Here is a 26,455-nt window from a genome sequence, read left to right as displayed (position 1 = left end):
ACCGGCCGCGCCACTCAGCGCCGCGCCGTTCTAAATCAACTGAATACATTGTTTTCTATGAGTATACGCACACCGGCGCCACAGGAAGTTGTTCAAATCCCTGTCGCGCCACACAGCGCCACTCACATAGTTTAACATTAAGTAACATCATATTTGTCCCAAATCATTAAGGATTAACATTGACTGCTAACGTATATTTTGCATTTTGAAGTAGACGCTATCTGACGAAGCTCGCGCTCTTTAATGTGCACTTCCGGTTTACAATACCTCCGAGTTCTGCTAGGCGCGACGCGGCACTGCGCGGCCGGTGTGCGATCCCCTTAAAACACAATCGACTCGCTCAGATTTCAGTACCTGTTTGAAGTTGCCGCTCCGCTGCTGTTCACTGTCCATCATATCGTGAAAAATGGGAATGAGAACGTTCCTCAGATCCATCTGTGGTACCAGAGTCACCTCCATAAATGGACCAATCAGGGTGGGAATAAGATTTAGCTTATAGTCACCTGGTGGATACATCGAGACAGTACCCATACATAAGCAGGAAGAGACGAGACCAAAAGGTCAAAACATTTTTGATGATATGCCTCATAATTAATTTGGTACATTATGCATTAGGTTCGGTTCCTAAGGAACACACAAATTGTCTGTGTGTTAAAGTTGTCAAAAGTCTTTTCTCTTCAGATAAAAGCTTATGTGCTTTAACTACCCTGGGACTTACTAAAAAAGCTAAAAGTTGAATGAACCCTTGTTTGTAAGTCACTTTGGATTAAAGTAAATGTATGTAGCTGAACGTACCCAAATGCTGCCACATGCTGAAAATTTCACAGCCGATCATTACTCTCATGTCGCCGTACCTTTATAAACAGAAAAAGAAGCATTGTATGAAATGCATCCATTGTGCTATTATGAATAAGCTATTATTTTACACCATGAAAATCTCTATAGGATTCCAATTGCATGAGGATATGAACAGGAAGATGGCTCACTTCTCCAGGACTTTTTTTCTCTTGGATGGCGGAAACATCTCGAGCTGGAGACAAGGCTGGTTGATGAATATTATACAGAGATAAAAATAGGACTCCCATACCTGCAGATAAGACGACGATTAATTAAAATGCCGTCAATCCTTATTAGCACTTCAGGCAAGTAGGAACCATGCCTCAGGGTTAATGGGGGAAACAAGGAAAGGACAGGAAAGATGTTTATGCAAATTGGAATATTTGCTATTCCAGATTAGTGCAAAGGTGTACTGCTTTCAAAAATGCGATAAAATTGTACTACTGCAAGTCGAGGCAACAGAAACATTGACGTATGATTAAAACCACAAACAAAGAGTTAAAAGGTTGCTAGCACATTAAAGGGATAGTTCACACAACAATAAAAATGTATTTACTCAACCCTCAAGTTGTACGAACCTGTATACATTTCTTTTATTCTGCTAAACACGAATGAAGATATTCTGAAAAATGTCTGGGGCACCATTGACTTCAACTGTAGGAAAAAATTAAACTATGGAAGTCAATGGTGCCCCAAATCTGTTTGGTTATCTTCATTTAAGTTAAGCAAAATAAAGAAAGTCTGGAACAAATTAAGGGTGAGTAAATGATGACAAAATTTTCATTTTGGGGTGAACTATCCCTTTAAAAAGTTTATGGATTACAGGCTGTAATATTGTAAAGGTTTTTGGCAACGGCCGATTATTTTACTTTGTAAGACCACAATATATGACAAATATAATATTTGTTACCCAACTATGTGACCTTCTTTATGGTTTCCGCTAAAAATCGGCTTTAAATTAATAAACTTAAAATAAATACATTTCTAATACCTTTACTGTTCGACTTTTAGATTAACTATCCCTTTAAAGTTTGACCATGATTGTACTGTACAACCAATGTTGGGGAAAGTTATGCATTACAGTATTAAGTTACTCCCAAAAAAAGTAACTAATTGCATTACTTAGTTACTTTTCATGAAAAGTAATACTTACATTACTTTTTAGTTACTTTTGCATTACTTTTTCTTGGCTTAGGCTTGATCTCTTTCAGGTCTTGCAGGTGTTTTTTTATGACTGAAATGAATGTGTACATTTAAAAAGTAAAGCGTTACTTTACTCGTTACTTCAGAAAAGTAATATTATTACGTAATGCATGTTACTTGTAATGCATTACCCCCATCACTGTGTACAACTATAATTTTTTAGTTATTTTTTATTATAGTACTGATTTCATTGTGCAATCTTTGGTGAATATGCTTAAATTGCTCTAGTATTCTAGTACTTAGAAGAGCAGAAAATAAATTAATAATATAAACCCGTCTACATCGTAATAATAAATACAGACACCTAATTTAAATAAAAGGTGAGAATGAAGATCAAGGGCACGTTTTCACAGGTTTCTTTCATAAAACAATGAATTTGCAAACCCTTTACTTACCTTGAAGTCAAATTTCTCATTAAGGAAGTTGTTGCGGAGTGTATCGGAGAGATACAGGATAGTAGTGATGATCACACTAAACATAAACAAACGAAAGCCTTGAGCAATAAGACACATTTCCATAGCTAAATGAGATTTAATGACATGTCGTCAGTTGGATTTTTTATACTCACTTATTAGCGACGAGTCTCATGACAGTCCAGTCTTTCGGGAACATATCCGCTCGGATTAGTATTCTGAAGACGGTGAATAACTGCAGAAGGAAACTCTGGAAAACCGTAAACAGAGATTGTAGGTTTAGACTAGATCAAGCTAAATAGCTGCATTGCCAAGTTTTATATAATGACATGTCTAAACATGGCCATTTGAAGTGAATTAAATGCTTTTACCGTCAGTTCATCTTTAGTGGGAAATCTGCTAAGTAGCTGTTGATATTCTTTATCTTTCAGCTGTCTTAACAGAGTAAGCAAACACGCGACAAATTCACCCTGAAACACAGACAAACACGTTAAATAAACCGAAATATTTTCATAAAAGCAAATAGAGAGCATCATAAGAACAGATCCAAACTGACTGTGACATCCTGGTACTGTAGGCGCAGGGAGGTGGCAGCAGGCTGAGGCCGATTGGTCACCTCCAGTATTGTTCGGAGTAAAACTCCAGAAAGACCCTCCATGACCACATTCACCTCATCAGATGCTCCACAATCCTGCAGAGAAAGGGAGAAAGATGCGAGTGGATAAGAGTACAGTAGAGCACTGCATTGTAGAGCAAAGCACTTTGTGATGATTATAGTACTTCATAAAAGTTAGTACTTTGTAATTGAAACTGAATACTAAGTAAAGCCGGGAAAATTACATAAAGTGAAGTATGGTCGAGCAGAGTACTGTAAAGTAGTACAGTACAGCAAAGAAAAATAGTACAGTACAATACAATAAAGAAGAATATAGTATAGCTGTCAGTCGGTTTTGTCCAGAGTTTAGTGTCCCCCTGAGGAGCGTCTGGTAGCCGCTCCTTAGGGGGGGGGTACTGTCAGGATCCTGTCAGAATCATGTCTTGAATTATATCTAATCTGTGTGACGGGGTCCTGGCAATAGCACTATACTCCACTCTACTGTAGCAGGCGTAGTGATATTACGCAGCACCTGAAAATAGTCCTGTGCTATTGAAAGTAACCAAGGGGACTATTTTCTGGCAGTGCGTAATATCACTACGCTTGCTGCAAGCATGTTGCAGCAGCAAAGTCCTTGATTATTACGCCAGAATGAGAGTATATAGTTCTGCCTAGAAAATCACTTTTCATTTTCAGTCAACAAACACTGAACCGAAATGAAATGATGACAATAGGCGACAGTAGACATGATTATAAAAGGCAAGACTGAAGTGGTCTATTCATTTTTTCAGTGGGTGTATTAAAAATTATTTCTACTTTAAAGTATTAGTCCATTTATAAATGAATCCAGATAATTTACTCACCACCATGTCATCCAAAATGTTGATGTCTTTCTTTGTTCAGTCAAGAAGAAATTTTTGAGGAAAATATTCCAGGATTTTTCTCATTTTAATGGACTTTAATGGACCCCAACACTTAACAGTTTTAATGCAGTTTAAAATTGCAGTTTCAAAGGATCTCAAACGAGACATAAGGGTCTTATCTAGCGAAATGATTGTCATTTTTGGCAAGAAAAATTACAAATAATGCACTTTTAATCCACAACTTCTCGTCTTCCTCCGGTCGTGTGACGAGCCAGCGAGACCTCACGTAATTGCGTAATGATGTCGAAAGGTCACGTGTTACATATATGAAACGCACATTTGCGAACCATTTTAAACAATAAACTGACACAAAACCATTAATTAGTATCATTTCACATACAACAACGTCGGAACGGTCCTCTTTCTCCACACTTGTAAACACTGGGGCGTAGTTTTGATACGTCATCTGTGACCTCACGATGTGATGATGTATTACAGGACAGGAGGGAAGACGAGAAGCTGTGGTTTAAAAGTGCATTTTTTTTTTTTCTTGCCAAAAATGACAATCGTTTCGCTAGATAAGACCCTTATGCCTCATTTGGGATCGTTTAGAGTCCATTGAAACTGCAATTTTAAACTGCATTAAAACTGTTAAGTGTTGGGGTCCATTAAAGTCCATTAAAATGAGAAAAATCCTGAAATGTTTCCCTCAAAAAACATAATTTCTTCTCGACTGAACAAAGAAAGACATCAACATTTTGGATGACATGGTGGTGAGTAAATTATCTGGATTTTTTTTTTAAGAAAATGGACTAATCCTTTAATTACACATGCAATGAATTTAACAGCGTCTGTCTTTGACGTATAAGCCAAACAACTGAAAGTATCTTGCGCGTCAAAAAATGATGCAAAAAGGGGAAACCCCAAGCATCAAAAAGTGATGCGAAATGGACGTCAAAAAGTGGTGCTACAGTAGGGGAAGAAAGTGTGTGCGTTTCGCTTCTATTTTGCTTCTAGGGTATCACACACCGAAGCGCAGTGGACAGCTATTGTAGATGCCACCAGTGTGTTCGACTTTATAATGTGGTACAACGCGAACGTGCAGTTTGCGACCCCTTCATATTGTTACTGCATCTGAATGAACATACGTTCTATCTGACACGACGTGATTAATGTTGCGATATTCAAACATGAATGGGCTTTTAGATCATGCATCTTGAATGAGCATTTTTAATTCATATAAATTCATATGAAAAATCTGATGCGAATAAAACAAGATTTATAAAAATTATTTGTCAGTGGTCTACCACAGCCTACGTGGCCCACAAGATGGCGCTCTAAGGAACAGTAAGGCAGGGTAAAAGAGAGTCTCAAAAAGCAAATCAAACTAAAACAGAAAATATACTGTGTGCAGATACCATGCAGAATCATAAAGAAGACATGTGAAATATAAAACAGATGATGGCTCAGTGTAAGTGCGAGACTAACCGTAGTGGGTATGTTGAGCGTCAGCATGCTGGTGAGGATGTTGGCACACAGCACCAGTTCTTTCTGTTCCTGCAGGTGTGTGTGTAGCAGTCGCAACACCACCGGTAACAGCACACATCTCGACTCTAACAACACACATACACATTAAAATCACATATTACATAATAAAACCTACCTAAAACCGAAAACATAAAACTATTTATTCGAGTATTGCGAATGTCACGTAACCTGGGTTTATGTAAAGTGGACTCTCGACAGTCTTGGCCATGCACTGCAGTTTAACGGCCTGTAGGGGGCAGTCTGTGTGCGTGAGGGTAGGCAGGCTGCTCAGCGTGTCACGGGCCAGATTGGCCACCTCTCTTATGCCGAAGATCTTTAGCAGCTCGCAGCACACAGTCGGGAACGATCTCAGGAACACGGCCTGAGAAGATTCACATAAACACACGCCGTTTATGCAAACAAATGCTTTTGAAATATTAAAGAACTCATATAATTCGTGTCATGCCTTTTAACTATGCATCACTGAAAAGCTGTCAAAATTTTCAGTCACATTTAGCAGGAAAACGTTCCCCGTGCACGGCAGGAGATGTCAAATAACAGATGTAACCAAAGACACTTTTGAAGACACACAACAACACAGACAGAACGCCTCCGTATACGCACACAAACGGCCACACGCAGATATTGCAATGACACAAATCTGGCAACAATACAGTCGCCCGCTTACACTGCGCCATCCAAAGATGCTTTATTTGCTTGGCCGTATTAATTGAAATCTGCTCTCCCGCTGGGCTGCCATATCAAGTACAGACCTGTGTGAAAGTTCAATGTGGGTGTATGTGTGAACATGCATGTGCGTGCATCCCTGCTGTGCAGCCAATAAGAATCGTCGGAATGAAATGAACCTTTGAACGCATGGAGCACGTCTTTCTTGCTCATCAAACACAAAGTTCACATGATGTTGAGCTCTGTGACACGGTGTGCGGTGGGGCACAAGGTGCATTTCTGTGTATATCAAGCCTCAATCACCATAGGCTCAGTGAGATTTGAATACTTTGGTGAACATATGTGTCTGTGAAATCCAGGGAAAATGAGATAGAAATGGAAGCTGGAATAATATAAAATAAGAGCTTTAGGGTAAAGTGTGCCAGATGTTTTGATGTCGATGGTGAATTTAACCATAGTATACCGTGTTTACTGTGCATCTCACCTGTGTGTGTGTGATGGGGCTAATGCCCTTACTCTCATGAGACAGGAACAGATGGATGGATTTGAAGAGCTCATGAACGGAGCAGCGAAATTCTTCTTCGTTCTGGCTTCCAGTGGCCGCCGCGTACAGACGCCGTGACTGTACGATAAACTTAAATAAATATTCGGACGCCTGTAGGCAATAAGATATCAGAATGTTATTTTAATAAGAAAAACAACTCATTCCCCGCCATCATTTTTTTGTGATTTTCACCAAAATTTCACAGAATGCCTAAAAATCTAAAAATATATAAACATACAAATATATCAAATAAAAGAACAGACCCTCTGCTTTCAAGGAAAAAAAAGAGAAAAAAATGTTTCATCCCATCTATATTTTTTCTCTAGGTATAAACTCATAAATGTGGGTATTTTTCTTCAAAAATATTTTTTTTTTAGCAAAAAGCTAAAATAATTGCATTTTTGTGAAGGAATTTTGTTAGAGATCAGATTCACAGAGACATACACAGAGTTTAAAATTAGTAAATAACGTTTTGTCTTTAGTTTTTTCATAAATTGGATAAGTACGTTTTAAGAATGTAGCAATTCATAAACAATACCGCAATACACTTATAATACCGCGATTATCTAGTGGATAACCGCAGTATTGCAGATTAACATAAAAAATTCATCAGGAACACGTTTTTATGCAAACTTAATTGACGAGATAACACATCAATGGCAGGGAAAGAGTTAAAATTTGACATTAATTTCAATCCCAAATTAAGCAAAAACAGGAAAACATGAAATGGCACACAATGTACCAAAAGATGTTTAAAGGGTTCAAGGTATGAAGTGGGAATTGCTTTCAAATAACACCTTTGAAGACTGTAAAGAGTGTGAGGCGTTTTAAAAATGTGTCTGGCGGTCCCACTGTGGGTCACAAAAGCAGAACGGGCAAATAAATGAAGAATAGATGACCGTTTATAGCTTTGCCTTTAAAGGAGAGAATCTAATTGCATGATGGGTAAGCGGGTGAGAGATGTTGGTGAGGTATAACAGATGCATCAAGGGTGTTCATAGCTGCTGGGTGTAGGCTTAGAAGATCAGGACAGAAACCCAGCAGGGAGTTTGGGCTTCACTTCAGTATGATGAGAGAGAGAAAATGAGAGAGCATTTGCGGCTTGTCAGCCACCCCTCGTAACACCCCTTTAAATTTGTATACATACAGATAGCACGAAGCGTATGTTTGCGTTCTCACCTTCAAAACCTGCTGGATCTGTTCCTGGTGTTCGGCATCAATGATACGATCCACATACCACTTTAACACACGAATCAGATCCCTGGAGACACAAAACGTGAATATTAAACATTAAGAAAAACTGAGAGATGTGCAATAAATGTGTTGCGAGTAAAAATGTGTGTGTAGTCTGCTACTTTTTCAACATCTGTGTATATCTGCATGAGTTTGTGGGTCTGTATGCACTTGAACAGCGTCAAAAGCTCTGAATAAGAATTTGAATAAAGGTTTAATATTTTTGGCCAAATATTTTTAGTTCGTTAATGCAAGATTAATATTAAAAGCAAGATGATGAGATTAATTAAAAATGAAATAAAATAATAGAGGGGGAAGCTGGGTCCGTAATGAGCTTCCTGTTGATTTTGGGAACCCAGGAGGATAATATTGCAATAAGGAGGAATACATTAAAAGTAATTGTAAGGGGATGCATTTAATGTTAAACATAGCGTAAAACCATCACACCCAAAAAAATCTAATGGGATTTTAATTAAAAAGATTGTACAACATCTACAATTCTTTTTAAAGCAGTTGATTTTGGTAATGAAGAATTAGGTTTTACTACACAATGCATTTAGCAAACTCAGTAATATACAGTATGTATCTCGGTTACAATACACAGCTTTTAATTCATTTCACTTTAATTTATTTGTCTTAACTTCACTTCATTTTAATTTACGTTACTTTCATGTCAATCCAATTTAATTCACTTGAACTTAATTCAATTCACTCAAACTCAATTCACTTCAATTCACTCAAACTCAATTCACCCCAATTCACTCAAACTCAATTCACTTCAATTCACTTTAATTTAATTCACGTAATTTCACTTTAATTTAATTAACTTCAAATCACTCAAACTCAATTTAATTCAATTCACTCAAATGTAATTCACTTCAGTTTACTCTAATTTAATTAACTTCAATTCACTCCAATTTAATTCACTACCATTCACTTGAACTCAATTCACTTGAATTCACTCAAACTCGATTCACTTCAATTCACTCTAACACAATTCACTTGAATTTAATTAACTTTAAATCACTCTAAATCATTCACACTCAATTCACTTCAATTCACTCGAATTTAATTCATTTCAATTCACTCGAATTTAATTCATTTCAATTCACTCAAACTCAATTCACTTCAATTCAGTCAAACTCAATTCACTTCAATTCACTCAAACTCAATTCACTCGAACTCAATTCACTCGAACTCAATTCACTCGAACTCAATTCACTTCAATTCACTCAAGCTCAAATAACGTCAATTCACTCAAGCTCAATTCACGTCAATTCACTCGAACTCAATTCACGTCAATTCACTTGAACTTAATTCACTTCAATTCACTCGAACTCAATTCACGTCAATTCGCTCTAATTTAATTCACTTAAATTCACTCAAACTCAATTCACTTCAATTCACTCAAACTCAATTCACTTCAATTCACTCAAACTCAATTCACTTCAATTCACTCGAACTCAATTCACTTCAATTCACTCGAACTCAATTCACGTCAATTCACTCGGATTTAATTCACTTCAGTTCACTCGAATTTAATTCACTTCAGTTCACTCGAAATTAAATTCACTTCAGTTCACTCGAAATTAAATTCACTTCAGTTCACTCAAACTCAATTCACTTCAATTTAATTCACTTCAATTTACTCGAATTTAATTCACTTCAATTCACTCGAACTCAATTCACGTCAATTCACTCGAACTCAGTTCACTTTAATTCACTCAAATTTAATTCACTTAATTTCACTTGAATTTAATTCACTTCAATTCACTTGAATTTAATTCACTTCAATTCACTCGAACTCAATTCACTTTAATTCACTTCAATGCACTTGAATTTAATTCACTTAATTTCACTTAAATTTAATTCACTTCAATTCACTCTAACTCAATTCACTTTAATTCACTTCAATTCACTCAAATTTAATTCACTTTAATTCACTCGAACTCAATTCACTTTAATTCACTTCAATTCACTCGAATTTAATTCACTTAATTTCACTTGAATTTAATTCACTTCAATTCACTCAAATTGAATTCACTTCAATTCACCCGATATGCCAAAAAAAAAAAAGTAAGACCCAACCCCAGACAAACCTAAGAAATAAAGTGGAATTTTTTTTGGATTGCTCTCAACAAACAGAGGGGGGAGGGATGAAAAACAAGATAGTTCAAGTCGTCTCGGGTCCGTTCTGCAAAAACACATTCATTTTAAATTACCCGAGACCCGATGCCACTATTATTACAACCGACCTGTGTCCAAGTGAAGCTTTTAGACCCGAACCCTCTCAGGTGGACCTCTGGTTTTCAGATCTAAGTGGAACCGTGAAGACTTCTAATGCTTCAAATCTCTTCACATCAATTCAGTTCACATCAACTATTTACTTCAATTCACTTGATTTCCATTTACTTTACATCCATTCACATAACTTAAATTTACCTCACCTCAATTTACTTCAATACTAATGCATTAGTGCTTCAATTCTGTTCACATTAATTCAGTTCATATCAGTTCACTTGAATTTAATTCAATTCACTTGAATTAATTCATTTCAGTTCACTTGACCTCACTTCAATTCACATCCATTCGCTTCACTTAAATTTACCTTACCTTAATATATTCAGTGCTAATGCAATTCAGTTCACATCAATATACTTGAATTTAATTCACTTGACTTCACCTCACATTCACTTTACTTAAATTTTCTTCACCTCAATTTACAGAAGATGTATGTCTTCTAATATGGTGAAACAAATCTGTGCACATGGATGGTTAAGCAAATTAATGGGCATAAAACTAAAAATTTGTTATAAAGAATAATTTTTCTTTTAAGTTGTAGATTTGATTCAGCCTTGTTATTATATAAGGGAGACATACAAAATGAATGCTTTGGGTCATCACCAGTAATATTTCAAGTAGAAAGTTGAATCATGATGAAGATTCTCACAAATAAAGAAGAGAATAAGAGAAGAAAAGAGAAAATAAGTGAGAACGACACACTATGAGACTCAGGACATGACTGACCAGAACAGTGCGAAAACGAGCAGATCTGCAACCCACCCACATTCACCTAAGTTCTGACTGATGCTCCACACCTCAGTGCATCACAGTAGATAGACCACATCACTGCCCACACATACACACAACACACACGCCTCATTACCGATACACGGCACAGCCAAAACACAGCCGAGACGAGAGGTGAGCGAGAGAGAATGATCGAAAAACACATCAGGAGGACACACACAGACTGCAGCACACCAGGGAATAAGGATGCAAGGTTTAGCTGTGCGATTACATGAAAGAAGGGTGAAAGGTCAACCGAGGAGGCACTTCAACTTATCCTGTTATATGTTTGAAATCTCCTTACTTTTGGCTGACCACCGCGCGTGCAAGGTTAAAGGGCATTGTGGGTGAAAGAAAGCATTTTATGAACGATCAAAGCAAGACTATGCTGTGCTTTTAAAAATCTGCACTAAGAGGATGTTTAAAACTAAGCTGAGGACTTAATGCTACAGTACAGACCGGGACGTGTTGTCCCACTCTTTACTGCATTTTATTTTTCTCGAAATTGGTTTATTTAGTTAGCGTTGGCTACAAAACGTATACTAATATTTCTACCATTCGTTTACAAATTTAGATGTTGTCTTTCTATAGTATATGGGGTAAGTTGACACAAAGGATCACACTATTTAAGAAGCCTAATCAAGGCTTTTCAACTACATTATACCATAAAAAAGTGAACACTTACTTAAAATCTACCTTAAAATATTTAACCTTGTGGATTTGGGCCTTGCGGCTTGCTTACCTGTATGAGAGGGCACCTGCAAAGTGGTTCTCAATGTAGTTGTCCATGACGGGTTTAAAGAGCTGGAATTTGCTGTCCTGCAGCAAATTTATAACATGCACCTGTGTGACGATAAAAGCATTAAGCCATAAGTGTGATTTATGTCTTTAACATATCAGTTATACATTCAGTTCATGTATAATTGTACAAATGGGAGCATGGCCACGCTTTACAGTTGACCATAGATCGCCTTATCAAGTATTTCAGAGAACTATACTTTGTTTCAGTTATTGTACGTACAAGAGTTATATTATAACTAGAGTATGCAAGAGATGGATTTCATAAGGTGCCGTATCTGGCATGTAACCGTGGTAACACAGTACAGGAGAGATGAGCAAAACAACTTGTACTCAATAAAGGCAGAGGAGATGGATGGGTCTGTACGAATTTGCAGTCAAAGCATGTAAAGGATATCTGGAAACTCGAATCTAGAGAGAAAATGCAGTTGCTAAACTTTATACGTTCACAAAAAAAGTATCGCTCACCAGACAGTCGAATACTTTTAGGCCATACCGCTGGGGACTTTCATCTAAAATGCCAAACAGAGTGTCTAGGGCGTCCTGCAAAAACTTTAAAGAGATCAATTGTTAGCCAAAATTGAATTCTTTAGGAGGGGAAAGCATTGCGATTTCATCAGTCTCAAGAGGAGTCTATACCTTAACAATCTCTGTGCCATCAATATCCTTCATTTTGGCAAGACAGTCAATTATTCTGTCTGGATGGACTCTCCATTTTAGCAAATCCAACATGTCACCTGCAAGCAATAAAAGGAACGTGTTTAATAAAGGTCAACTCAAAAATGTTTAACTTTTCTGTTGCTTAAAGGGGACATTTTATGAGACATCTTTAAGATGCAAAATAAGTCTTTGGTATCCCAGAGTGTGTTTGTGAAGTTTTAGCTGAAAATACCCCATAGATCATTTATTATACCATGTTAAAATTGCCAATTTTGGGTGTGTCCCTTTAAATGCAAATGAGTTTTGATCGCCAAAATGGTGGTTTGTTTTGAAACTCAATTGTGCTGTCAATTATTTTCTCTCTCTCTCCGCACTAAATGGTGGTGCCGTGGTTGGAAAGTGCCGATTAAGGGGCGGTATTATTATAATAAGATCCCCTTCTGACGTCACAAGGGGAGCCACATTTCAAATACCTATTTTTCACATGCTTTCAGAGAATGGTTTTTAAAAACACAGTTACTGGGTTGCTCTTCCTCACATTTTCTAGGTTGATAGAAGCATTGGGGACCCAATTGTAGCACTAAAACATGAAAAAAGTCTGATTTTCATGATATGTCCTCTTTAAAAAGTTGAGTGTGGTGCTAACAATGCCAACGCCGTGGGTACGACTCCAAAGAAATGCACAAACTTATAATGAATAGCTTCAATGCATAGTAAATCACTTTGGATAAAATCATCTTCCAAATGCATAAACGTTCTGTACCTTCTGCCTTAACTCAATTTGCTCCCTTGTATGTTGGTGAAAATATCCTGTAACTGCAGGTACATTCATGAAATCATGATTTTAGCTTTTTTTTATATATATACTTATTTTCCATCTCACCTAGAGTTAAACATTTGATGTTTACCGTTTTGGAATCCATTCAGCTGTTCTCCGGGTCTGGCACTAACACTTTTAGCATAGTTCATCACGCTAAAAAATAACCAAAGAGTTTGGATATTTTTCCTTTTTAAAACTCTACTGTAGTTACATTGTGTACTAAGAGCGATGGAAAATTAAAAGTTCCTATTTTCTAGGCAGAGATGGTTAGGAACTATACTCTCATTCTGGTGTAATAATCAAGGACTTTGCTGCTGTAACATGGCTGCAGGAGGCGCAATGATATTACGCAGCCCGAAAATAGTCCCCTGCCATTGAAAGTTACTAAGGGGACTATTTTGGCTGCTGCGTAATATCATTGCGATGCTAACGGTCTAATCAGATTCATTGGATTATGCTAAGCTATGCTAAAAGTGATAATGTCAGACCTTTAGATTAGCTGAATGGATTCCAAAATTGTAAAAATCGAATGTTTAACTCTAGGGGAGCTGGAAAATGTGTCCCTTTAATACATTTTTTAAAGTAAAATATTATATTGTCATGACCTGTAACATCTTGTGATCGACGACAATGAGTATCACATTATTAAAGTAATTACATGAATTTGAAACACAAATAATGACTTTCAACTACATGCATACAATTGCACATTTGGTGTCCAAAGACAGATGACAAATATAATTTCAACTGCACATAAACATCTACACTTGCTATCCTCCAAGTGCCTAAAGCTTGACTACAGACTGAATATAACTTGAGTTCATCAGTGTCTTTGGTTAAATAACAGCCAGATGGCTGATGATATCTGCAGTTGGGTAAAGGCACGGCAGAGCCGCAGAGACGCTGGGCGAAGCTCCAAGGTCAACAGAGGCAGGTGTGGGCTCAGCCCCACTGTGATCTCCAGTACAAACCCAGCCGGTAAAACCACTCCGCTTCTGCCACTGTTACCATGACACTCACCTTCTGAGAGACTCAGATCAATACATCACTATATCATGGGCACTAGCCAAGAGATGCAGCCATATGGCACCGCAGACAAAGGGCACATTCCACAAAGATGGTACGCTTCTTGGTGTCCCATGATTTGATGTATTCGAGGCACAAATATCACGTTTCATATTTTTTAGAGTTGTGTAACAAAAATAATACATATTTAAAATTAGCTTATTTTTTAATGTGTTTCTACAAATGGTTGAGCATGGCTGTGGCAACACCAAGGTCACAGGTTCAATTTCCAGGGAATACACATATAAAATGTATAGCTTGAATGCACTTTAAGCTACTTTCGTTTAAATGCCTGCCAAATGTAAGTGTAAATGCACATTTGATGTCTGTATCTCGACTTAAAATAGTGAACTGGGCCTTGACCTTCTCAATGTTTCTTACAATTAAAAATCATAAAATTTTTACTTTTGACATAATGGGCTCTATCTTACACCCGGCGCAATGCAGCGCAATGGCGATGCAAGAATCTTTTGCTAGTTTCCACCCTGTACAATTATAATTTTCACGTTTAGCGCCACGTTGTTTAAATAGCAAATGCATTTGCGCCCCCTTTTGCGCCCGTGGGCGTTCTGGTCTGAAAAGAGGCGTGTTCAGGCGCATTGTTGGCGCGTTGCTATTTTGAGGCAACTAAAATAGACTATGCCATTGACCAACAAAAACCTGGTCTAAAGTCTAAAGTCAATGGCGCAATATGTTTTTTGTTATTTAAAGAGCGCATTAGTAATATGCACCTATAAACGGGACGACAACGCGGGTTTGCTTATCATATACATGAATGCGCAGCAGCACAAATACGCTTTTAAATATGAAAGATTAAAGGATTGAATGTAAAAGATTATTATTGAGTCTCTTGGACATAAATGAGGACTAATTATGAGACGTTAGAAGGCACAAAGAGCTGCTTCACCTGCAGCATGGTAAGTAAATAAATGCTTTGCTTTAAAAAAAATTATCTGTTTTTAAATGTTTTTTTTTAATGCTACCTCAGGGATTTATTGTATATGATGACTCGGTACCTGTGGTTAGATGAGAAACATTTTTAAGTAATGCTTAAAAAAACTGACGCTGTCCAAGTGCTGAAACGTGTGGAGAGCCGTTTGTAAATTCTTTATCTCCTGTTTGTTACAAATAAAGTTTTCTTAGAGTACAAACCTTTTTTTACATACTTGTAAATTATTTTTTGATGATATTGGATAGCCATACATTTAAAGCAATTAAAAGCCTGCTTTTTTACTTCTGTGACTAAAAGAAAATGGGTTTTAAAGGTTTTAGTAAAAAAATAACAATTTCAATACAAGCGAAAAACAACACAATTATTTAACATTAATCTTAAACTGGGGATCTTCTTCCTCCGCTTAGTTTTTCAGTTTACAAAGTCTGTCATCTAAATAGGGATTAGACATAGCGCCAGCGCAACTGGCTTTTAAAGGGGATGAGAGCTGAGACTCTCATTGGTTTATTGCACGTTACACCCAAAATACTCCCATTACTCATAAAAAAAGGACCAACCCTTTTCGACCATGCGCTCGGCGCACAAACCACTTTTCCCGTCGTTAAATTAGCAAAAGTGGATTCGGACACGCCCATTTAAAAGTTGCGTTGTGCGCTTTAGACAATGCGCTAAGATCGTTAAAATAGGGCCCAATGTATTAAATTGATATAGGGGTGCGTGGGGCACAAACTAACACGGGGTTAATTGTAACACGGACTGTTTACATTGTTGCGCAGGGTTAAACGATTAGTTTTTCCGGTATTTTTTCACAAAAATGTATGGAAAGGTTTAATGTTTTCCAGAGAGTTCTTGATGAAAGAGTGTTTTGGTGGCATGCAAGTAAATTTTTTCATCATATGTTTTTTTTGGTTTCTAAGTTGGATGTGTAAGATACCAAAACCAATGTTATTTCATCTTAATCAGTGTCTTGTTGACTAAAACATAGCATCATTTTGAAATATTTCTGCAGCTCTTAGCAACTTTTTTGGTAGGCATAAAAATATTTTCACCAAGCCGGGTTAATTGTAACACTGTGTTAAAACTAACCCCTCAGCAATTACAATATAAAAACAGCTAACATTAGCATAATTCTTGCTGTTTTTCTGAATAGGCTACACACAAATGATTGCTAGCTGCCAACAAAATAAATGTGCCTGTTTTGTCAAAATTGTGTGTTAAAATTTATTTTTGTTCATTTTTTTAATATTGATTGAATAAGGGCATGTCAAAGATGAAAATGGCTAAAATCAGACTTTAATTTTCATTATCTCAGAATTTGATTTTGAGATTTTAGTATGGTTTTTACAGACTATGTCACATCTAAAAAAAACTTTTTTGTCATAATTGTGCAGTTTTTTCCTCACATACTTAGACATTTTTAACTATTTATTATTGAACTATGGTTAGATGAGGGATGAATAGTGTAGATACCAGTCTATTATAGACAGATATATAAACAATATCCACTTCAAGTATATCAAATATTTGCCTGCAAACTTCATTTTTATCAAGTGTTACAACTAACCCCCTGCCTGTTACAATTAACCCCACCTATGGGGTAAGTTGTAACGTTTGCACTTCTGTCACGTTTGGTGTAATTGTAATAAAAACAAACTTCAAATGTTCATTTGTAGCAGGATGTGTGTGTTGCTTGTGTAAAAATATAATTAATCAAACTCAAATATCTTTTTAATGATTGAGCCAAAACCAAAAAGCATTAGTGCCCCGCTCTCCCCTACAGTTCATTGAAGTAAAAAATATGTACATTTGGCTGCCCTTGGCCTGAAACGCTTGGATAGACTCCAGTCCTCCCATGACCTTGAAGGCGGCAAGCAGGTTTAGATAGATAGATATCACATTATGGTAAGGATGGGTGTCAAACATTTAACATTTTTCACTCAAGATATGGCTAAGTAACATTTTCACCAACTGGTTAATCCATACACGTGTTGGGGGAAGGGCAATTTGGCATCTTCAATGTACCTAACCCTCATGTTTGTGGCCTGTGGGAGGAAAACGGAAGACCAACGCTGACAAAAAGAGAACATGCAAACTCTCACACAGAGCGGCCACCTGACCTAGCCGGGGCTTAAATCTGAGACGTTGCTGTGAGGCAACAGTGCTACCCACTGGGCCACTCTGCCACCCCTAAACTGGTGTTAATAAGACCTCGTGGGTATAACTATAAAGGTAGATCATAACTTAAGTGTTGTACTTTAAGCCCAGATAATTATCAACTTTAATACCATAGAGGGAACACAGTCTCACCATTTTGTGTGAGTTTAGTAGAGCAGAGAGAAGAGTGGATCCAGAAAGACTCCTTGCTGTTTTTTATTGTCTGGTTGTTGCCTGGCTGGATACTGGCTTTGGAAAAAGGCAGTCTGAGGTACCGAGCAGGATCTTGAAGATCTGTTGTCTCTTCACACTGATTTAAAAAATACATGTATTACTACTATTATGAGTCAACTAAAACAAATCTATTAGAGGCAGGTATACAGAAACCAAAAACACCTGGTCCTGTATGTGTTCCTGATTGTTAAAGTGTTCCTGTGGCTCAAATGCATTGCATAAACAGCGCAAACGTCGATTCGTTTCATTCCCAGGGATCACACATACTGATAAAACATATTGCCCAATGCATAAATTAAATGCAAATGACACCCAGAGATAGATACTGTACACACAATACCTTGTGGACAATGAGCTCATGTGTCCCATCAGGTAGTGGCCTCCCATCCTCCTGCATCAGAGGGACGAAGGAGAAGCCAAACAGCTTCTTCTCCCCTTTTTCCTTTGCTGTATAAACAGAGGCAACAGCAGTTATATGAAATGAATCAATAAAAGGAAGGTTTAATGCAGAATAACAACTAGACCGAAAATTGATATTTAAAAAAAAGTGGAAGTGAAGCAGAGCGCAGTCTTACTAGAGCAGTGCCTGAGCTCAAAGCGCAAATGTGTGCCGCGAAACATCTCCAGAGGAATGGAAAGTTTGACCTGTTCGGCCCAGCGAGGGCTGTTACTGTGATACAAGACAAAAGACCGGTGCTCATCTTCACCTGGCTCTCCAGAACCACAGCAAACCTGAGAGAGAGAGAGAGAGAGAGAGAGAGAGAGAGAGAGAGAGAGAGAGAGAGAGAGGGAGAGGGAGAGATTTATGGTTCCCTATAGTGTATAAAAACTATACATAAGTTATTTTAAGATTGATAAAACGTAATCTGAAAAATTAAAGGTGGGGTGCATGATCTCTGAATGCCAATGTTGATATTTGAAATCACCAAAACAAACACACCTCTCCCCCAATAGAATCTGGACCTTCTTTTAGTAGACACGCCCCTTACTGCTAATTGGCTAAAAGTGTGTTTTGGTACTCGGCCCAACTCCCTTTTCCAAAGTGTTTTTCAAAAATCATGCACCCTGCCTTTAAATTGTAAAAATAAAAATGATTATTTGACCATCCTGCCCAGCCCAACACTTGCTAAAATAATAAAATGTGCTAAATTGGGGCAGGACCATCTGTTAGTAGGCCAATAGTGGAGAGAAGTAAGAGGGATCCCACCTTAAGAATCTGTCCATCACCTCCTAGCAGATAGACGGTAACCTCCACATTACGTGCCACACTTTTCCCACCTTTCTCAAATTCCCCTCGCTCAAGGGTCACATAGAGGTCATTCCTTATTTCACCTGCAAGGGAAAGATAATGCATCTCAGAAATAATAGCAGTCGCTTTCTGCATAGGGGGTTTCACACCGCTATCAATCGAACAGGCGATGTTCCCAAAAATTCTACGCGGTTTCTCTTTATAGTTTCTCTTTATTATATGTATTTTGTCCACCTTGCCCTCAATGTAAATGTTTTCTATCACATTGACAACACAGAACGAGTGTTAGCTAAAACTGTTATAAACCCTTTAAGACGTCTGAACAGAACCACCACAAAACATTTCTAATTACTCTGTAAATACATGTTGCCCCATGTTGCCAAGGTGACCGATCACCATCTGAGAGTGTGAAAACAAATATCAAATAAAATGTGCATGCCTCAATGCATCATGGGAATTTCGCAATCCATAAAACGTTTGGTGTAACAAAGAGCCAAAACACATTAATGATTTAAACTACAAAAATTGTGAAATTGTACAAAATTAATCTAATGCTGTATAAAAAAAACGATTATACTACGACTACACCGCTACAAATATGATAAAGCATACGTCATAAAGCTGTAGCTTAACTTTTCATAGTGCACAAAATTCTCGTCTGAAATTTTCGCACTTTAAAAAAAAAATACTTCTTGTTGTGTAAATCATCTGTCTGTCATTAAAATAAAATCTGGATCAGGTTCAATTTTTTGCATTTTTCGCATCTGTAGCAAGCATTTTGAGAAAAGTTTTGAAAATTCAGAGCTACCATAAGAGAAACACTGTATGACAAATAAAGTGCGAAATACAAAGACATGAAATACAAAGACTGAATGTGACAGCTTGGAGTATTGTGTACAGTATAACAGTATTGTGCTCAAGTTAGCCAAACAATAACTTGTTGCTAATGTCATTCATCCATCCGCAGGGAATAGTGCTAACGAAGCCTCCACTGTGCAAGGTTTCTGTGCTTGACACATTTTTTTAGGATTCGGTGAAAAAACGCAGACGAAAATTTTGGATATCAAGTGTGCAAGGATCTGAGAAAAGACAAACTGTAAATTTACGAAAACATGACAAAAAAACTATTATCTCACCTGGAATGATGATATCGGAGAAACCAAGTCTTTTGGTTATAGAGACGTTCCTCGTGAACAGACGCATATAATCCTTACGAATCTGCTCCATATCTCCATGCAGGAGCTGGAGAGAAACATTAAGGCCTACAAAATAAAAGAAAATTTGTCAACCCGTGCATTGACATCTTATACAACTTGGGCTGTCATGATTATAAAATTCGATTAAATGTCTAATAAATTGTGACGATTATGACGGTTAATTGCCCGTTTTATTGCTTTGACATTTAATTCTCATAAATTTTTTGCTTGTTCATGAAATAATTTTCACATATTGTTGTGATTATTAAAATTAAATATTTTGCAAGGTTTACCTGGCAGTAAATATTAATACACATAACACACATTTAAAGGTAATTATTTAATGGATATATGTTTCAAAAACTGAAAATTCTTTATAGAAATTAAAGTGTCTGAAAAAAAACTTAAAATAAAAATGAAACCAAAATAAACTGACTATAGCAGAACAGGCCTTAAATAGTAGCCAATCCCACTAAGGTCATATTAGTACTGGACCACATGTCCACAGCGGCTGCAAAATTAATTCCTTACAGATCCTTAAAAATAGCATCCTTCCCTTCCCTAAATTTGGAATTTCTGTTTTGGAAATGCATTAAATGTATTAAATGGCTTTGCAATGTATCGCGTTACACTGTCAGTTAAGGAGCGCCATCTGATACGGTCTCGTTTATACAGGCGCTGCAGCTCCCCTTGTGTTTTTTAAGAAATGAGCAATCATTGCGGTGATCTGAAATCATTGCAATAAGGTCAAACAATCGTGATTAGATGATTATTTAATCATTGTGACAGCCCTATATACAACTACAATAGTATTTGAGAAGAGCTGCATACTGTACACTTAAAAATTGGTGCTAGATGACACTATAGAAGAAAGAAATGCTTCTTTTAAGAACCTGTGATTAAAAGGTTCTTGGGTCACCAAAAATGGTTCTTCTATGGGATCACTGCGAAGACCCCTTTAACTTAAAGGTCCACTGTGTAGATTTTAGCGGCATCTATCAGTAAGATTGCGAATTGCAACCAACAGCTCAGTCCACAGCTCATCCCTCCCTTCCAAAATGCATAGAGAAGCTACAGTAGCCACTTAAGTAAGAACATTTTATCGTTTAATGTGGCATTCACACCAGGCGCATAAGAGGCGGCAAGCGCGAGTGATTTACATATTAAGTCAATGCAAAGACGCGAAAAGGCATCCTGCGGCACGGATGCCGCTTTCCGTGCAAATTGAGAGTTGTCGCAGGAAACGTGCGAGTTGAAAAATCTGAACTTTGGCTGATATTCGCGCTGTGTTAACCAATCAGGAGCTTGCTCTAGTAGTGACGCGATTACAGGGAGCAAGCGGAGTCGCAGAAGTCCCTCCCATGACACATATTTCCTCGTGAATGTCTCGAATGACTAGAATTTCACGCGTGGCTTTCAAATGAAGCTAGTAGACTTAAAATGTTTAAGCGTCCAACTACGCACGAATAGCGCGTTTTTGCCGCCTCTATCGCAGCTGGTGTGAACGCAGGGTCAGACAACGTAGTGACAAAACATGGTCTATAAAACAGTTTGTAAGTTTAGGGCTACTGTAGAAACATGACGGTGCGAAATGGCGACTTAAAATGTAAGGGGGACCCGTGGTGTATGTTCATAAAAATTCTAAGGTAATAAAAACAACACAGTTCATTATGTAAGATCTTTATACACCACTGAAAATATAGTTATGTAAATCATATCGCATTTCTGTCAAAAGATCTTCCTAAAAGTTACACAATGCACTTTTTTAAAGAGAGAACATAACAGCAACATACATAACAGGTGCATTCTGGGTGCATTATTTTAACATATGAGGCCCTCATGGGGCACAGCTATGGTTCAGTGGGTTTATAATCTCTAGAAACATTCTACACAACACCGAAAGCCATGATGGACTCATTACGGTTACATAATGTATTCAGAGAAAGCAGCCCACATGAGTGAAATCATCTCCAAGTCCATTCATTTTGAAACCACTTACCAGATGATGTGCATGGCGAAGCAACGATTATGCAACTACTACTGCACCACCTCCACAAAACATGGCACCAACAACACAATGCACTCAGAGACCCATATTATTCTTTAACCCCAGCACACAGTTGTTTCTTTATTTATCCGTTTGTTGTTAAAACCTGCATGAAATCAATGATAGTAATTTCGTCTTTTATCCGAACGATTAGCTATCGTGGCAGGAAATCGCTTGAGATTGCCCGTTCGAAACGTTTTTAGCAACAGCGGTGACGTGAAAGTCTGCTCTCGCTGTACATGATCGATACGCTGTGATAGTCAGCTGATGCGACTGATAAATACCCACTAATGGTTGGCGGTTAAACACAAAACTAGTTACCGTAATTAAATTACTGCAGCCGAATTGATCTCTCATTTATCAAGTGATTCAGATCTGAGATCAGATTCATCACACACAACACCTTAGTACAGTAACTACTCACAGCACAACATGCTAACACATTAGCAACTTGCTGCATAGCAATAAGCTGGGTGCAAATGTTTTCTTGGTCACACATGGCATGAGTCAAAAGCGGCAAATTGCAGCTCTCTGAGTCACACAAACGTCACAAAGACAAAAGCATCTGAAGAACAGCTCGGTTTGCTCTCACTGTTGAATACACATTGGTGTATGTTTGACTGGAGACTGCTGAGACCTGCACAGAACTGTTGCTAGGAGAGACCAAAGTATTTCTTTGTAAAGACGTCTGCTATTTATATCTTAAGAGCATGAAAAATCTGCAGTATGATTCGGTACAATCTGAGTGCCTTAATTAAATGGATCACCCAAACTTTGTACAGATGAACGCTGTTGCTATGACAAACCAATTTTTCTCCCAGACCCAGGAGTTCACCCAGTATTACATTTCTTTTATTAAAAAAGCAAACAAAAAAACAATGAAAACCACCTTACCTGTATTGGAGCCAATATGGCTGTATCGAGAGCTGACCTTCCTGATGATGCTGTCGTGGATTTGGTACCACTCGCTCTCTGTGTTACACCTGCAAATATCACACGCCACATTTGAAACACAATCAAAAACTACTTCAAAAGTACTGTACACCACCATGCCCTCCAGAAAGCTAGGTGGCGATACTCACGAGTAGACCTTGAGCAAGTGTTCATCCTTGAAGTCGGCTGTCAACAGGTCAGCCACGCTGATCACAGCACAACCGTATGGACGTTTGTATTGCGTGTTACTCACGCTTTTCTTCTCGCCTGCGACCATTCGTCCTGCGAACACACAACTTACGGCTCACATCTGCTAAATAAACGGTATATATTATAATAAACAAACGTATACAAAGAATCTCATGGACTTTTTCATATTCTGCCCCGAAGAGCACTGTATTAAGCTTGGTACAGTTTAAAATATATATTATTATTACAGTTGTTTATTACCCAGAATCTCTTGTCAGTTATATGTAGCTCTTACGGCAGAATGATTGACATGTCGGCAAAGATCGTTGAAACACAAAGACATACTGACCGACAAACACTTCCCAGGCCACAGTGACATGAATAACATACATGCAAATGAACATCTACACCGCAACATCACAGTTCTGAATCAACGTAGGCCATGCACGCAGTGACGACATATCGCTAAACAGACACACAGGTGATGTTTACAGACGAAGACGCCATCTTGGTGTCATTTGATTTAAGGTGGCCTGTCATTTTGCCTTACAGTATAATACTGCCACAGCTGTTGAATAAATGGCACGTGATGTCAGTTTTAGTTTTAAATACTAAAAACTAACTTAATTTACTGTATTTGGCAGTCACGTGAGGACACCCGTTAAAGCGTTATGACAGGTCACACGACAACAACAGTGGTATGCATCCAACGGCTCTTACCTATTCTAAAAATATGAGCTACAACATACACATCTTTGCGAAGATCGCTACTTCCCAAATCCTTGAAAAAAGACAAACGTTTTATTGAGCAGAACATGTCATTGATTCTACGCACCACACAACTAAAAATGGTAACTGTCTGCTACTTTTTAAATGCTAAAACAGCAGAATATAAAAACACATAAAAATTCAAAACAAACCACACATGTTCAAGGAAAAGATTCATTCAAGGAAATCGATCCTACTAGGAAAACAGCTTTTAACTACTTATCAACACACGCTTAAAGCCGCCACTCAAAGCTAAAAGAAGAATAAAACAAAGGGACCAAGGACACGTCCTTGGTGCACCCCAAAAACTGCATACTTACAACAAAGAGTGTACACTGCCTGTCTGTCTTGTCTGGGGACTTGGGTAGACCCTGCTTATTGAGGCGCACAAAGAACCTCTCACTAAATGGAGATAGAAAGAAAACAGAGTCAGAAAAGTTAATCACAGGTGTGTTAAAACATGTGGAAATACAGTAGAACTAGTGCTAAAGTGTGTGTGTATTCAGGCCTTTACAGTATGTGTTAGTGGGTTTCCTCTGACGACTGTGCTCGGTAATTAAATAGAGGCCCACTGAGGCCCTCCTAGATTACGGTAGGTTTCTCCTAGTCTTTCTCCATCACTTTCCCTAAGTGCCCTGGGGCTTCACTCGCTCTGAATAATTCACAACGAGAAGGGGTGCCTGAACAGCACACCCCCTAACATCAACGACGAGGGAGACGGAGAGGGAAAAACAGACAGTAACTGATAAAAAATTCAGCAAGCACGTCAAGGTTGTAGTATCATCATGGATGTAAAACTAAAGCAGCCCTCTGGCTGATGCTTCGAAAACTGCAGATGCGCCGTATTGACGTTGTTCCAGAACTGAATTGTGGATATTAGTTCCCTGCGGTGTCAAAATTGACGTAATAGTATACGCATTAATACAGTATACGCATTAATGACCGATACAGCTCAGAGACATATTTCATACAGCTGCAGGGAATGTAGTGATTTATAATTCATGGATTCTTAGCCTGACCAAACCTACCAAAGGTTTTTCTGTCAGTTTACAGTTCTTGTAGGATTTGGTGGAAAACATACTTCAGCACATTGTCATTGAACTGTCAGGAAGAATGGGTTGTCACACACGTCACTCACATGTTACGTCTGTGCCTTCAAAGACTATGCTTCTATTAAAGCAATAGCTCAGCCAAAAATGAAAGTTCTGTCATCACCCGCATCACAGGTCAGGAACAAAGGTGCTGATCCGTGGTCTCCGGGGGTCGAGCACGCATCAAAATATGCTCTTTTAATTATAATCAAAAACGCTTTTGAAATTCGGGAGCCTCTCACGGGTTGTAATATGTACAATGCTTTAATGAATGAGTTGATTAAGGGGCCCTTCACATTTCGCATCTAAAACCGTGCAGAAAATGCGACCGCACCACTTTCATCTTTCATTCCAAAGCGACTGCGCGCTCCTGTAGCGTCTGCCATTGTTAAGCAACTCAAGCGTTGCGTGACGTTGTGCCGAGCACCCACCACCGGAAAAAAAGAAATCGACTGGAACATACTGAAGGTGACTAAACGACTAAACTGAATTATTACAACTGTATATTAGATCTTGCAAACTAAGAGCTTGAATAAAATTCAGAGATGGCACCTGATTGGTTGGATTTCTCTGCTGTCATAGACAAAGAAGAAGACCTCCAGCTCCTCCCCCAGGTTTGAGGTCATCATGCTCTTCACCTGCAGAAACAGGTGGTGCATACTGGCCTGTGGCGGAATGTCACGTCGACGGTGGCGCCTCTCCATCTTTAAAAAAAAAAGGGAAAAAATATTATTATTAATATTAAATATAATGCTGGGCAAAGATTAATCGCGATTAATCGCATACAAAATAAAAGTAATTTTTTTTTGCATAATTTATGAGTGTGTGCTGTTCGTAATTATTATGTATATATAAATACACACACATTCAGGTATCTATTTAGAAAAAACATTTACATGTGTATATATATATTTATTTATAGTTTTATATATTTTATATTATATATTAACAATAAAAATGAATATATAAATAAAAATGTTCTGAATTGTATATATGTATGTGTGTGTGTTTGAACACATAATAATTACACACAGTACACACACATATATTAGGCAAAATTCACAGTTAATTTGTATGCGATTAATCGCGATTAATTTTTGCCCAGCACTAATTTAATATTAACTTTAAATGACAACTAAAAAACAACATTTATACCTAACACTGACATTACCCAAAGATAAAAAAAACATTTAGATTTCTGTGGTGTATTGAGTAATACTCAACATTGTTGCAAATTGCATGCCAAATATAACGTTAACCAGTCATCAAACATAGATGAAGATTAGTTTGTTTTAAGTGTTAAAATGACCTGTCCTGGATGAATTAGC

At 37.7% G+C, this 26,455-nt stretch overlaps 1 protein-coding gene across 2 annotated transcripts in view; it reads right to left on the bottom strand.

Moving 5' to 3' along the window:
• The window catches only part of dock4a (dedicator of cytokinesis 4a), a 76,568-nt gene that overhangs the window by 17,922 nt on the left and 32,191 nt on the right, over window positions 1-26,455 (bottom strand). Inside the window, exons 8-31 of one of the 2 annotated variants that reach the window (XM_065291956.2) lie at window positions 25,680-25,831; window positions 24,357-24,438; window positions 23,989-24,049; window positions 23,229-23,361; window positions 23,041-23,129; window positions 20,040-20,165; window positions 18,862-18,986; window positions 18,230-18,386; window positions 17,995-18,101; window positions 17,574-17,730; window positions 12,409-12,506; window positions 12,238-12,321; window positions 11,714-11,814; window positions 7,849-7,930; window positions 6,610-6,780; window positions 5,628-5,820; window positions 5,400-5,524; window positions 3,010-3,144; window positions 2,825-2,923; window positions 2,609-2,703; window positions 2,436-2,511; window positions 987-1,087; window positions 796-854; window positions 355-503 (exon numbers count right to left, since the gene is read on the bottom strand). In XM_065291956.2, the coding sequence (XP_065148028.1) occupies window positions 355-503; window positions 796-854; window positions 987-1,087; window positions 2,436-2,511; window positions 2,609-2,703; window positions 2,825-2,923; window positions 3,010-3,144; window positions 5,400-5,524; window positions 5,628-5,820; window positions 6,610-6,780; window positions 7,849-7,930; window positions 11,714-11,814; window positions 12,238-12,321; window positions 12,409-12,506; window positions 17,574-17,730; window positions 17,995-18,101; window positions 18,230-18,386; window positions 18,862-18,986; window positions 20,040-20,165; window positions 23,041-23,129; window positions 23,229-23,361; window positions 23,989-24,049; window positions 24,357-24,438; window positions 25,680-25,831 (2,757 nt within the window). Of the gene's footprint in view, window positions 1-354; window positions 504-795; window positions 855-986; window positions 1,088-2,435; window positions 2,512-2,608; window positions 2,704-2,824; window positions 2,924-3,009; window positions 3,145-5,399; window positions 5,525-5,627; window positions 5,821-6,609; window positions 6,781-7,848; window positions 7,931-11,713; window positions 11,815-12,237; window positions 12,322-12,408; window positions 12,507-17,573; window positions 17,731-17,994; window positions 18,102-18,229; window positions 18,387-18,861; window positions 18,987-20,039; window positions 20,166-23,040; window positions 23,130-23,228; window positions 23,362-23,988; window positions 24,050-24,356; window positions 24,439-25,679; window positions 25,832-26,455 lie in introns of those variants that run through there. The other variant, XM_065291957.1, reaches the window with a different exon arrangement.

This window comes from Paramisgurnus dabryanus, chromosome 23 (genome assembly GCF_030506205.2).
Source record: "Paramisgurnus dabryanus chromosome 23, PD_genome_1.1, whole genome shotgun sequence".
NCBI lineage: Eukaryota > Metazoa > Chordata > Actinopteri > Cypriniformes > Cobitidae > Paramisgurnus > Paramisgurnus dabryanus.
This window is presented reverse-complemented; position numbering and strand designations above follow the sequence as displayed.